At 35.2% G+C, this 15030-nt stretch overlaps 1 protein-coding gene across 1 annotated transcript in view; it reads right to left on the bottom strand.

Moving 5' to 3' along the window:
• Nucleotides 1-14466, bottom strand: part of ENTHD1 (ENTH domain containing 1) — a 33801-nt gene extending 19335 nt beyond the window's left edge. The window contains exons 1-3 of the mRNA XM_026701228.2: nucleotides 14014-14466; nucleotides 11489-11698; nucleotides 8625-8734 (exon numbers count right to left, since the gene is read on the bottom strand). Coding sequence (XP_026557013.1) covers nucleotides 8625-8734; nucleotides 11489-11698; nucleotides 14014-14362 — 669 coding nt within the window. The 5' untranslated portion in view covers nucleotides 14363-14466. The remainder of the gene's footprint in view (nucleotides 1-8624; nucleotides 8735-11488; nucleotides 11699-14013) is intronic.
• Nucleotides 14467-15030: the final 564 nt, after the last annotated feature.

Genomic DNA, 15030 nt, shown 5'->3' with positions numbered 1-15030 from the left:
TATAGCCAACATCACACCAATCAATCAATTGCAATAATCTCCCTAGTCAAATAATTTTGCTAAGCATTATAAGTATTAATGAGCCTGATATCTGTTGGAAGATACTCTGGTAAACATGGTCTTACTAGGAAATGCCCAGCTTGCTTGGTGATACTGTCTTCAGAAAAAAATAGGAAGGCACCAGAAAATAATCTATTCTTGACTTGATACTGCTTACATAAACGGAAGCAATAAGAACAACAAGGAAAGGAGCCATGTAATGCTCAAACTCTTTTTTTTTTCAAAAAATAAAACTGAGTGTAAATAAATATGCAACTTAGATTCCAGAAACTGCATTTTAATGAACCCATAGCAGTGATAATTGAGATGCCAGGACAGAAAAAGCTAATAGGAAAAGACACCCAAGACAAATGGGAATTTCTTAAAGGAGACACTAAAAGTATAAACCTCAGTGAGGATGACAGAAGTAGAAGCTAACATATCTGAACAAAAAAGTTTGAAAATAGAAAAGGACACACTAATTTAAAAGTTGGAAGTAGAACTAGAAATGTCAATGTTCTATTTTCAAGTTACAGTTTAAATGCTATCTGATAAAAACACATGAACCAATAAAAGCCTAACATTTGGGAAAGTTTGGTGTTAAAAGTTAGGATGAACTGACTATCTCAGAGCTGAAAACACAGCTATGGGTAATAACAACCAACCTAGATAAGCAATCTGCTTGGAGAAAAAGTACTTCTCTTTGGGCAGAACACCTGATAATTGCCATTTCATTGAAATATACATGCCTGTTGCTTTAAGCTTTATTTTCAATATATAAATTTACTATTGTAAAATCACAGTAAACCTCCAATGTGCTCTTCTCCAAATGAAACATAGGATTGGGTAGTACTGCCCTAAAAAATCTTATTATTCATGGAGGTGTAATATTTGCAACATTGAGAGATTCATATCTTCTTTTACCACCAGAAGCCAAGTAGCTATTTTATGAGTTGCAGTGGGAATTATCATGACTTAAGAAAGATATATGCAAATCTTCCTGCCTACTCTCCTCAGATGGAACAGAGTATATTTCTTCTTTTAAAGTTATATTGCTTCTCCATTCAAAACATTTCAGAGAGGTTTTCAGTTCAAAATCCCATCTAATGATTTGTTTCCCTCAGTAATTTGTTTCCCTGCTGCTGGTAGATGCTCCTTTGCTTGAATTTTTTAAATGGAGGCTGAATAGACATTTCTTAGGAATGTTGTAGTAGTGGATTATTGCACTGGGCAGGTGCTTGAAGAGCTTCCAAAGTCCTTTCCAACCCTTTTGCATTCTGTGACTCTGTGATAAAGGATGGTTAGAAGTACAGAGATAGCCAGGAACTGCAGAGATGGTATCAGAAATACTAATGCTCACAGTGATGAGAGGTTTGTAATGAATGAATATTATATGTTCAAATTAAATGGAAGGGAAATGAATTATTAGCTGCTCAGTGAAGATGACAAAATGTTAAAAGATAATGAAAGTTGGAAGGGCTTATCTCTTATTTATCCTGACTCTGTGGTTTCTTCCCCAAACCCCCAAAAATTTAACTTTAGACTGTCTACCATTGACCTCAACCCTTTCCTAAGAGGTCTGTAGGGGGCGTGCATAAGCGCACTAATGTGCCTACTGTCCCTGTCCTTTTGTTTCTTTTTATTTTTCTTATATGTATCAATTTCATGTATTCATAGCTATGTTTATACTTACACCTATTATCTTGTAATTGATTGACAAATCAAATAAATAAATACAATAAATAAATATTTTGGCTCAATTGTTTCATCAATAGGGCATGTGTTCCATATGTAATCATAAAAACACAGAAAAGGGTAAGACTAAAACTTGTGATTTGTAGAGTCAAGGAATGCCTACTGTATTTGCTTTGAATACGTGCCCTTCCATGCACAAGGCTGGCAATGATTCAATCTTGGGGATATATTTTGAATTATAATGTGGGATTTCAATAGTCTTTTGTGCACTGAATTTAATTTCAAATATTGAGTCAGCTACATATCTAGAGAAAATGTACCAAAATCAGATTTGTTACATTCCCACTGTCTCTGGAGTAGGCAGGAACTGGGTAGTCATCACTGGGTACTTCTGCCTTGTCCTGCAAGAGTTCAAACTGCTTTTGAAAGGATTACAGAGTAAAAGATGTGGTGATATGGAAATGTCTTTAGATTATATACACACACATACACACACACACTTACTTGAATTTAGACAGAGGGAAGTACATCAGATATTCCAAGCACATAGAAGTAAATTAGAAAAGCAATTTCCATCTCATTGTTTGTAGAGTTGTAATTGCAGGAATGTTCCAATCTCGGATGGCAAACCTCAGATAAAGAATGTTTCCAAGCAAATACAACTCAGGTAAACAAAGTCACTAATCTAAAGGAGGATTAGAGAGAGGAAGTAAACATATGTTAGACTTTAACTAGAGATAATTAATTGTATGGATTACTGTGCTAAACAGTAACGAAAGTTAAGCAGTAACCAAAGTTAACCAGTGATGGAGGATAACTAAAAATGTGTATAAATGCAAGACTAGACTCCAGTAAAGATCATCATGATTCAGTTGTTCATGATCAAACAACTCGACTGCCTCGTTATTACAACAATTGTTTATGTATCATGATAGTAAAACAAAGCCAGCCTAAAACTTTAATAATTTCTTAATGAAATAGTTTGTATATAGATAAGTAATTGAATAGATATTTAGAAGAATAAAGAATATGCAATCTTGCCTAAACTCTCATTATATCATTCCCTAATTTTCTCTTTGCAGTTTCTATTGTGCTTTGAATTTTTTCCCAGAAAAAGAAAGGATCAGTACAAAAATATTAAAGAAAAAAAGAAAGGTTAGTTGCACTGTAACTATACTTGAGGACACATCAAAAGAAAAAAAAATCTTATCTTTGGAACAAATATTTTAGTTGCCATAACATAATAAGCAGATATTTATGAAGGACATGACTGGAATTATATGGACATGCATAGATCTGAGCCAATTTCATTAAGATGCTGATGGAAGTTTTTCTGCTTACATCCAATTACAGTAACTTGGAGCATTCATCCTTTTCAACCTGGGGTGCTAAGTGTATCCATATTAAAGAAATAATGATCAGTATAACTGAGAGGTTAATGACATTCATTTTGTTTACTACAGGTTTGGTTGTAATTATTCGTGCCTTTGCAATCTGCATATTAGAGTAAATGTGTTATGCAAAATAATCCCTGGGATAGGCCTTAGAATCAAAAGGAGGGGTTAAGACAGAGAAAGAAGCCTGAAAGAAATCAGATGGACTCTCACCAATTCTCCTTTTTGGATTCATCACTCATTACTGACTTTGGCCCCACCACAATGACTACATAATCAAGAGTTTTTCCCTCAGCAAATCTCAGGACTTTTTGACATTAAAAGATTAGAAACCTTCAGAGGAGCCTTCTGCAATTTGTTGTGTCAAACTACCACAATCACTGTCCAGCAATTTCTGTGTGAGTAATTATGGGATTTTCTGGAGTCATCCCAAATTATTGCACCAAAATGATCAATTTACTTCAGTGATGATGTAATAAAAATACTATAAACCTCTTGTGCAGAAATGACTTTACTGAAACCACTACAGCAGTGATTAATCTGAAGATCTGCCAATTCCCAAATAGTTTTTGATAGCCTGTGTGATTTTTTTTTAATTTGAGCATTCTAGTGGAAAACTATTAAGCTTTTACACAGTGTGTTCACCTACAATAAGCAAGCCTGTATACTGGATCACCCAGAAAGACACAAGTAGCTCACACACTGGCAGCTACTGTGTTAAATCCTTATTTATAGAACAAGAAATGAATCCACTATCTCAAGTATTATGACACAGTACATTATCTGAGTAAATGTTGACATTAATGACAATTAAAGTGATGCTTAATTAGTCAACAACAGTGACTAGAAACCGTGAGGCACTCACATGTAATAAATATGATTAACTATGAAAAGTGAAGGAGGAAGAAATGAGAAAATATTGCACAGGATTGAAATCAATATTATATTAATTAAAACTCAATTAATTTAAATAGCTTGTCTAAACATTGATACTATTGGCAAATTTTGCTAATGCTAATTTTTGCACTGGCTACCAGGCTAAGGACAAAAATGGAGCGGTACTGGAAAACATATGGAAGAAAGAGAAGACATATAACACCAGTGCAAAGTGGCTGCAGGACCTGAGAGCAGACCCCACCAATCTCCCAGAATGGGAATCAGTCACAATCACAGTAGCAGACATCCAACAGAGGGTCAAGAACATGAAGAGCTGGACAGCACCTGGCCCAGACATGATCCACACTTATGGAAGATACCAATGTGAAGAAGCAAAAACTCCTCATAATGCATGGAGGTTACCATCCCAAGTCCAACACACAGAAACCATACACCAGCTGAAGAGAGGGAAGATGGGATCAGATGAGTGTCAAAGCCACTGTCCTGGACAAAACCCAGAGCATTTAAGAGTATATCAGTAATACAGCACCCAAAGATGAACTGCTGAGAGAATATCTGAGGCGCTAGCAGACATGGGAGGAAGATCAAATAGGGAAAGTGTCATGGCAAGATAAGATCTTGCATGGGATATAACATTAACAGATAGCTGAGGTAGCAGACACTGGAAAATTCTATCACTGGATAGAAAGGGTTGGATTAAAAGCCAGCACCAAGGCACTGATCATAGTAGCACAAAAACAGGCACTAAGAACCAGATCTGTAGAAACAAGAATATTAGATAGGACCCAAGGTACAGACTATGCAGAGAGAGACAGTCCAATACATAGTGGCAGGGTGTCAGAAGCAGGCAGGAACAGCATACATTGAACGGCACAAGTAGTTGGCATTATGTGTACAGCAATATCTGCATAATGTAAGAGTTAGTGCAGGTGGGAGATTCCATAGAAGATTGTGGAAAACAGGGCAAAGTTCCTATGGAACCTCCAAATCCACACAGAAGGCCAGACATCATGTGATACTGACAGCAACACCAAGAAGAAGAAACATGAGAAGCTGGAGAAATACTGCGGCCTGAAGGAGAAACTTGAGAGGATATGGAAAATAAAGGCCAAAGTGATCCCAGTGGGGGTATGTGGTACGCAGTAAAGAGATCGTGATAGATGCAAGATATAAATTTCCACTATATGCTGATGATCTATTCTATTACATTTAATAAACCAGTCAGAAAATTGCACTCCTTATTTCATTTTGCTAATTCATTGGCTTAGTGCCCCATATGGTTACTCTATAAATTGAAGCACATCCACTGGGTCTAAAGTGGGGATTTTTATAAGTATCGTGGGTCAGATTTCAGGCAATATTCTGATTCTTTCGTTTAATTCAATCTAAGAATTCTTAGGAAGTTGCTCAAAGGATAAATCTCAATATTTTTACACAAATGAATGTTGACAGATGCTCCAGCATTTCTTTGAGCATTTAATGATAAAAATGAATTTAACACAGAAGTTGAATTGTATTTTATCTTTTTTATTTATAGGATTTCTTTTTCTTTTCTATATATATAAAAGTTTTTAATTTATTTGTAGGATTTCTAAAGGTGGTATGCCTCAAGATTTCCATTGTTTAAACTACAGTTAGCTGTTGGGAAAACATTAAGATTGTGCCACACTTTTAGTTTTATCACTGGACTCTTCATGCCAGAAAAGCCATTTAGAAATTGGAATGTTAATTTATATTGTCTGGACTTGTCCTACAAGTACTATAGTAATACATAGTATATAAATACTATGGTAATGAAATCCATAGGATGGTTATTATAGCTTTAATTGATCATGGTTAATTGAAGATGTATAAATTAGGCTTAGTTATATCTCCAGCATTTGGAATCAATTAAGACATCAGGAACTGAGGATTTTCCATTCATTGGGGATGACCAAAATAATTATTATACAACATGGGAAGAACGTATTAACACTTGAATGGCTGCAGAATAGAACAAATTAGAGTAGAAACTTTATTGATTTAATCATCTGACCATATCAAAAGTATAAAACTGATACGTGTATACAAGTAAATATAAAGAAAACATAGTCATAGTCATACTATGTTGTCACTCTTACAGTTAACCTTAATTTGATCTATAGTCTGCCCTCTTCAAAATGGCCATTGATATATCTTACTAGTAATATGCAGGTTCATTCCCCACAAAAAGTATTATAACTTCTCCTGGGTGCCCCAGTTTTTTAGGTTTTAAATAAGAAAGATAAACAGACCTTTTTGCAAAATACAATCTGCAATCAAGAAGGCTATCTGCAATGTGTTTAACAGCTAGTGTACCACAATTATGTAATCTTTCTTCAAATGGAACCCCATAAAACCTCCTACATCTCACCATAGAATCTAGTTGTTCAAAACAAGCTCTAGAAAAAGCTCTTCTAAAGAGTTGAGCCATGTAAGTTGTTAAATACTTTTTTAACAGAAAGCCTATTTGTGTTCAACCAGATATTTCCTCTTAAGCAAACACATTAATGATCCTTTGTTGTTTGAAACATCTGTTGGCCTTCAGATCTGACTGAAATGGATGGAAAAATCCATATTATAAGATAACATTTGAAAGCTGAACAGCCCAAGTATGAGGAGCATGTTATGCAAGTGCTGTATAGAATGAAGCCTGGGTAATCTATCTGGATCCATAAATAAGAACTTCATCCAATTAACTTCTTTAATAACTAGATGGATTGGTATATGGAATACGATCAACTTTGCCTCTACTGCTGGAGTTGATACAGATTTATTTATTCACACATCTCCAAGATGCATTCAACAAAGTGGACAATATCTGTTGCAATAAAGGGGCATTTGTATATCTCCACAATTCTGCAAAATATATATAATTGCTATTTGGCTGTTATTTCCCCTTTGATTGGAATTAGAGAACCTGGGTAGCCTATGGTTAGTCAATTGTCTTATGGTATTGACATAGGCTGGAGCCCTTTAAAAACTTCTCTTAAAATATGGGAGCCAGGAATCTGCTTCTGCAGAAACAATTTCTAAGCATAAATAGGTCAATGTCCAGGCTTCAATATATCTAGTCCACCTCTTCCCAATGCAACTATCTTGGCCTTGACCTTATTGATGTTCAGGTAGTTGAGTGTGCAGTATGGACTAAACCTGCACAGCAGTCTTTTCATCCCTACCTGGGTATATGACATCAAGTCTGCAGAATTGTATCATTCTGCAGAAAGCAGAATGTTTTACATTTTTGTCTATCTACAGAAAGAATGTAAAACATTCTATATTGTCTATTTTGAAAGGACCTTTGCATATTATTAATTATACAAAATGGGAGCTAGTACATATACTTGTCTGACTCCCGTTTGCAGCTGTGGATTTCTAATATAACGAATATCTCAATAGGGGATTATTTTCAACGAAAGAGCAAAGAAGATTTAAGCAATTTAGTCATTTTGTTTGGATTGCTCAGCCTCTTTGTTTTGTTTGTTTGTTTGATAAATGTTGTGCCATATTATTTTATTAATTTCATTTATGTAGGTAATCTTTCTTCTTTATTTTAATTAGTCTGACATAATACAAACTTTTTTTTAAAAAATGACTTAATCTGGGATGCATGCACTGTACATTACCTATCATTGAACAACAGTTCATTCTACAGGACGGAGTAAAGTTATTGTTGGATGATTTGTTCAGAAAAATTGCTTAAGCGGTTACAGAAAGGTCCAACATTTGATTTTGAATAATGACCACTAGATATCTCTAAACAGCTATTAACAAGGCATAAGAGCAGTGGTGGGATTCAACCGGTGTTACTACCGGTTCGGTGACTACGCTTCGCACGCGTGTAAAAAACCCTTTTGCTGTGCCGCCTGGACAGCTGAAAAGCACTGTGCGCAGGTACACAGCATTTGGAAAGTCTCTTTTTCCCTGCTTTTTTCAACCTCAGTTGTGCCAAGCAAAGAAGCTGAGATTGAAAAAGCAGGAAATAAAGGACAGCCAAGAGCCTGGGAGGGCAGGTGAGCCATACAGCAGCAAACACAGAACCAGTGCAGTGTCTGCTGCTCTTCAGAGCTACCGGTTCTATAGAGCCAGGCAGAACTGGTAGCATCCCACCCCTGCATAAGAGAAATAACAGATTACAATTTTTATTTCTAAATTCCGTTACTTGGAGACTGAGAGACCATCTACTCCTCATGTAACTGCCACTAGCCAATTAGCTTTCATGAAATTTTATTCACTCATTCTTGAGTTGGCAGAACATTATATTGGCATGAAATCTGCTGCTTCCATTGCTGGTCCTTTCTCCACTTCCCAGCCATTATCTGCCCTTGGTTGATATCAGAATAAAGAGGGAAATACTATTTTAATATTAATAGAGGTAAAGACAACTTCAGTCTGTCTTTGTCCTGGGTGAGGGAGAAGATGAAGATAAGAAACATGTTGCCAGAATGTTCACAGTTACCAATATTTTTTTCTAGATATCTGGTTTAAAGAGTAGTTACTATACAAATTCCCGGGTCCAAGAATTACCAATATTGCAAGAATTCTTTATCATATTGAAGAACCCCATAATACTATTGTTACCTCTGATGACTTCTTTGCAATGATATTCAGTACTGTTGCTTCTTGGGCTATTTCTGTTTTGCCCGTCTGCTGGTTTTGCTCTGCTGCAGGTAATGCCTTAGGCAGCAAATCTGCCAAAGAAATAAATATATTATAAGTGTGTGTCAGAGAGTATGAGTAAAAAGGAAAAACCAAAGTTAATTAGACCCTTCCCCCAAAAGTGGGGTTGCTGCTCCAATATTTCGAACAATGGATAAGCTAATTCAAATGCCGAGACAGAATTGAAATTTCCATAGAACTCTGCTGAACTTTACCATTAACTTTGCTTATGGTCTCCTTTTTCCCCAAGTAGAAGAAATTAATATAAAGAACAAAGTTATACCTTTTACAAACTAAAATAGAACAAAAAAGAAGAATGAAAAGGGAAGGGGGAAAAAACTAAAATGAAAAAAATGAAAAGTAGAAGAAAAATAGAAAGGAGACAAGATATAAAGAAATATATAAAAATGTGACTTCCAATCTTAACAGCAGTTATAAATACAAATTACATTTTAACCTCGATCTCATTACATCACGACTCTCTTTTTTTCTATATTATATCCTGTCAAATCTTCAGAACCATAAATCATGTTCATTTTTTCTTTCTTATACAAAAAGTCCATGAGGAGTTTTCAGTCACCAAAATATAAGTATTGTCAAACAAGTTAATTAGCCATTTCAGCAAATTCTATCATCTTCCCCAACCATTCCTTCATTGTATATTGTCAAATATTTCCATCTTGATGCATACAAATAATCTTGCTGCAGTTATTATATATAAAAGCTGTGTTCCATGGCTCTTTTCTAATTCTTTATCTATCTTTTCCAGCAGGATAAAATTCTAGTTTCAATTGAATGTTAACCTTAAAATCTTCTGAATCACTTTATATATTTGAGTCCAAAACTTTCTGCCACTTTTCACATTCACCAAGTATGATAAAATGACCCTACTTGTTGTTTACATTTCCAACATAAATTTGAAACACCTTTATAAATTCTGACTAATTTTTCTAGTGACATATACCAACAGTACATTATTTTATAAACATTCTCCTTAAGATTAGAATGTAATGTGAATTTCAATGATCTGTCACTAAATTTCCCAAACACTATTTAAACAGAGTAATATTACTGCAGCATGGCACATAAATATTTTACATCAAAGTTACTGGAAAGGACTTCAAGACAATCTGCAATGCTACAACCCTGAAGCAGACTTTTTTGTAATCAAGAGATGGATGGAAATATGTACCTTCAACTACAGCTGTGTCGCACAAAGCAGCTGCGGTTGAAAAAGCAGGAAATAAAGGTCAGGTAAGAGCCCGGGCAGGCGGATGGGCCAAAACAGCAGCAGACATAGAACCAGTTCTATGTATGCTCTCTGTTTGCTGCTCTTCAGAGCAATCGATTCTGCAAAGCTGGACAGAACCGGTAGAATCCCACCCCTATCTTAGGCATTCAGAGAGGGTCAGATCTAGCCCTCTTGTGTTTATACAGAGAGTCTAGGCTAATTCTATAGTTGATCCCTCCCCCCAAAAAAATCAAGAAATCCAAGAAGAAACCAACATGGTTGCACAAAGATCTTTCTGATATACTGAAAGACAAAAAGAATAAGTACAAAAAATGGAAACACATAACTAAGGCAGAATATCAGCAGATAGCCAGAATCTGCAAAGATGAAGTTAGAGAAGCAAAGGCTCAGAATGAACAAAGATTTGCAACAAAAGTCAAAAATACTTTTTTAAAAAGTTTCTTTCAACATATAAATAACAAGAAAAAAATCAAGGAAACAGTCTGTCCACTAAAGAAAGAAGATGGCAAGGAAGTTAAAGGCAGTAGAGGGAAAGCAGAGCTGCTTAATTCATCCTTTGCATCAGTCTTCATACAAAAAGGCCCAACCTACCAAAAATATAACTGTAAAAGACAGATTAGAAATAAAAATAAAAATAAGCAAGATTCTTGGACTCATTACAAAAAAATTGTTGAGACTTTAGAAAAAGTGCAAAGAAAAGCAGCTAAGATGATTAAAGGTTTGGAGACTAAAACATATGAAGAATGGTTGCAGGATTTGAGTTTGGCTAGTCTAGAGAAAAGAAGGACTGGGGGGACATGATCGCAGTATTTCCTAACTTACCAGAAATTTATGCAAACCTATATATTTCTGATTAGAAGAATCAGTATCTTGACTCTTGACGAATGTATCTTTTCTTTTATGTATACTGAGAGCATTTGCACCAAGACAAATTCCTTGTGTGTCCAATCACACTTGGCCAATAAAGAATTCTATTCTATTCTATTCTATTCTATTCTATTCTATTCTATTCTATTCTATTCTATTCATATACTCATGCCAATTGATAAAAAATATCTATAATTCAGATTTAAGCGTTCATCACCTATACCTAGCCAGTTCCTTCATTTGTTCAGGTTTCATTCACCGTAGTGATTTTCCAGACTGTACATGGTTTATAATTTCCCTGAAACCATACTCATTTTTACACAAGATCAATATAAGGGAAAACATTGAAAAGGTAGATACCAAAGCTTTATTATTGCTCTAAGGAAGAGCAGATACACTTGAAAGTATTTTTCCATTAGCTATTTTGTTCATCACAAAAGAGAATACAAATGTAAGGAGAGTATTTCTGGCTGAGACCAAAGGTCTATCTTAACATCCTGCTTTATAAGCCAAATAGATGACTTTTCATTTAATGTGAAAACCTAGAATGCTTTTATATAGTTGTTTGGATGACTTAGCTAAGAGATACCTGGTTATGATAAAAGTGAAGTTGCTGAAACTTTCAAATGCAAAAACATGGATAGCAATGTAAATATTTACTGCTTACGTTGGACATTTTCTGATGGAGGGAATTCTGAAATGGGATCTGAGCCAAGCGTAGCTGGTACATAAGCTTTGTTAGAAGGCTTCTGGGAGAAAAGCATTGCATGTGAAATGCGCCGTCTAGTCCGGCGCGCAATTTCACGTTCATTATGCATCAGTTGTTCATCTTTTAAAATAGCAAGAACTTGCTTAGCCTTCTCCCTTACATGGAAACCTGTTGAAAAGGAAATATTGATACATTTGTAAAGCTTACTAATGCCTTCTGTGGTTACTATATTCATTAGGACTTTATGGATTTGGAAAATGCTGAAATGCCAGTAATATAAAGATCTTTATAGCTAGGGCAATTATCTTGTTTTTCAAATCATAATCACATCATATACCTGCCTCTAATAAAAAACTGTTTTTTTCTTTAAAGCATTTGTTAAACTAGCCCAAGGATTATATGATTCTTTAGCTAAAGTAGTGTTATAAGAGAATGCCATTTTCAGAAATAGGGGATGTCATGCAAATAGATTGAAATGTTGTTCACTGATATTGTAAGAAATATGATAGTCTTTCAAAGGTGCTATTCAAAAGGCAACTGGACTTTCTTAATTTTTTTCCCTTGAAGATGTTTAAAGAAGCTTCATCCATTCTGGCAGGATGATTGGGCTAGAGGGTTGGGGGAAAGGATTTGTCCTGACAGGTTTGGGAGGTGGAAGGAACATATTTCTTTACAATCAACTAATCATTCTCACTCTCTCTGAGAGCCATTGAGGCCACTTAGAGATTTATCTGTGCCCACAAGGCCACCTCAATAAGAGTGCAAATAGGTGTGGAATCTTCTTGGAACTGCCAAAAGAATTGTGTTATAGACAGGAGATAGGTGGCTTATCCCTCCTATCTATTACATGGTATCCTAAACATTGTACATGATATTGCATGGTATCCTAAATATTGTAAATTGCACATGCATCAATTAGTGGATATACTTCTACTGTGGTTTGTAATCCAACCCAAAGCAGAATATCATAGTCTTACATAATTAAAATTTGGTGATAAGAAATGAAGCTTTTTTATTGAAATAGTTATTAAGTAAGTATCTTGACATAATTATTTATAGAGAAATTCTAACAATCAGAAACTAAAGATCCACTGCATCTTGCAAGACAATGCAATAATTTATTTAAAAGGCCCTGCATCATTTATGTCAACAGGAAATAAAATAATACAGTGCATGGCTTTAATGTTATAAATAAACAAAGAAGTTGTTGTTCTTTTGTTTTACAATATGGATTTTTTTCTCTTGTAAATCACATAAATAAAAATAACTGACATATCTAAATCATTAAAGTTAAATGACTAAAAACTAAAATTAAGAATATAATGTTTGCTATATGATATAGAGATCTGACTGGTTTTACTGTTAATTTAGAATTATTAGATTCTTATATGATTTGATTTCTTTCTTTCAATTTTACATGCTGCCTAATTAGTCCATATGGCTTGTTGCCTGCCACAGACAACTTTATAAATCCAATCAATGCCACATACGCTGTTTGTAAGGTAATGATGACACCAGTTAAAAACTAAACTAGTCTTCATTATCTATATTCTCTTGAATGATGTATGAGATTCAGGGATGCCAGTAGTGGAGGGAAAATATATGATATAGCACACAAAGACAGGTCAGTGGGAAGAGAAAAGGGAAGGACCATAGCAGGACAAGTATACTTTTGCACAAATTTGAAAAGCCTAGTCATGACTGGTTTCACTTCTCCAAAGAATTTTTGCTTTTGCATCCAAAATATTTCAGCTTCAACTTCATTCTTAATGCTTTCAGTGAACTGTCTCGTCTGTTTTACTAGTACCAAATGATTTGACCTTCCTGCTATCCTGCTGTATATTCTCAACCATTTTCCCCAACAGTATAATTCAAACACAAACCTTTTTCTTCATTTAACCTTTCTGACTGCCTGGTAAGAACATTGCCTTAACAGTACATACCTTTGTTAGCAGTATATTTACACTCTTAATACTTTGCCTATATTTATCCCCAAGTAGAAATCTTTGTTTCATATTGTAGTCAACATCTGTGTGGAGTTTTAAGTCCAGAAATATAAAATGTGTAATTGCTTCCACTACTTTATCAGTTAGTATTTAGCTGACACTAGCAGTTGACTTAATCTTAGGTTTTCATTCTTACTTAGGCATCATTACTTTTGCACTCTCATCTTTTAGCTTCAGGAAATACCACTAGATCAGGGGTGTCAAACTCATGATGACATGTTGTCGTCACATGATGTATTGCAACTTTTTTCCCCTTTGCTAAAATGGGGATGGGTGTGGCCAGCGTATGATGCATCTGGTCCAGGGCCCACGAGTTTGACACTCCTGCACTAGATTGTAACAAAAACATAGAGAAAACACTATGTTTTTAATGCCATCTAGTGATTCCCCAGGGGTTTGCAGTTCACATCTCATATTGCTACCCAATACTAACAACAAACACATCCATTTAATATATCCAAGTATTTTTAATCTTACCTTGATCTTTTCCTGCTTCATCTAGATGATGAAAATCTTTTAATATCTGAATGTTAAAGAAACCCTCTTGACAATGTTGTATGACTTTCTTTGATCCATTCTTGATGAGATAGTCCAAGAGCGTAAGAGATTTGTATACGTGTCTCCAGTTCTTCCCATGGTCATTCATCCTATGCCAGATCATGTTCATAATCTCAGAAAGGGAACTTGTGTTGTATGTCAGGTCACTTATCTCTAACATTAGAGAACTGGAAGGACCCCAAGGGTCATTAGAAGTTGCTTCTCTGACTTTTACCTCAGCTTCAGAATAATTTTTCACAAGGTTTTTTACATGCCTTCTGAGTGCCATGAATGTAGAAAAGTATTGTTTGTATTATTAAACAGATGGGAAACATTAAAGGCTTTTTCCTATGATTGCTTTCTCTCTTTCCATTTTCCACTGCAATAACCACTAGAATTCTGTAAGTAAAATAGCAGAACATTGATGTCATCAATGAGAATGATACCATACAACAGGAGTCTCCAACCCCAAGCTGCAGACAGGTACTGGTCTGCAGTCCGTTGGGAATCGGGCCACACAAGCAGCAAGTGAGCACGTGAACCTCCATTTGTGCATTCTTGAGAACTAGGTTGCATAGTGCACACAAAACCATTCCCTCCCCCCCCCCCAACCCTCCTGGTGATGGTCCCTGGAGCCAGAAAGGTTGGGGGCTTCAGCCATAAAAATTTTCAAAGAGATTTAATATGAAATACTTTATCTTTTTTTATGTTTAATCGTAAATTCCTAATATGAACCAACACCATACATTGGTTCATTTCATAATAATCCTACAGGTAAAAGGTTATGGAAATGCACTGAAATGGTGCAAGATAATTCTTCCTCTCTTACCCACAAGTCCCTTTTATGCCCAAATCAGGTAAAATATGGATTAGTATTAACCAGTAGTAGTTGTAGAAGGAATAAAACTATGGCATATTCTCAATGGTTTAGTACAAGGGTATCAAAGTCAAGGCCTG

This window comes from Pseudonaja textilis, chromosome 5, assembly GCF_049901715.1.
Source record: "Pseudonaja textilis isolate UNSWEBS1 chromosome 5, rPseTex1.2, whole genome shotgun sequence".
Taxonomy (NCBI): Eukaryota; Metazoa; Chordata; class Lepidosauria; order Squamata; family Elapidae; genus Pseudonaja; species Pseudonaja textilis.
This window is presented reverse-complemented; position numbering and strand designations above follow the sequence as displayed.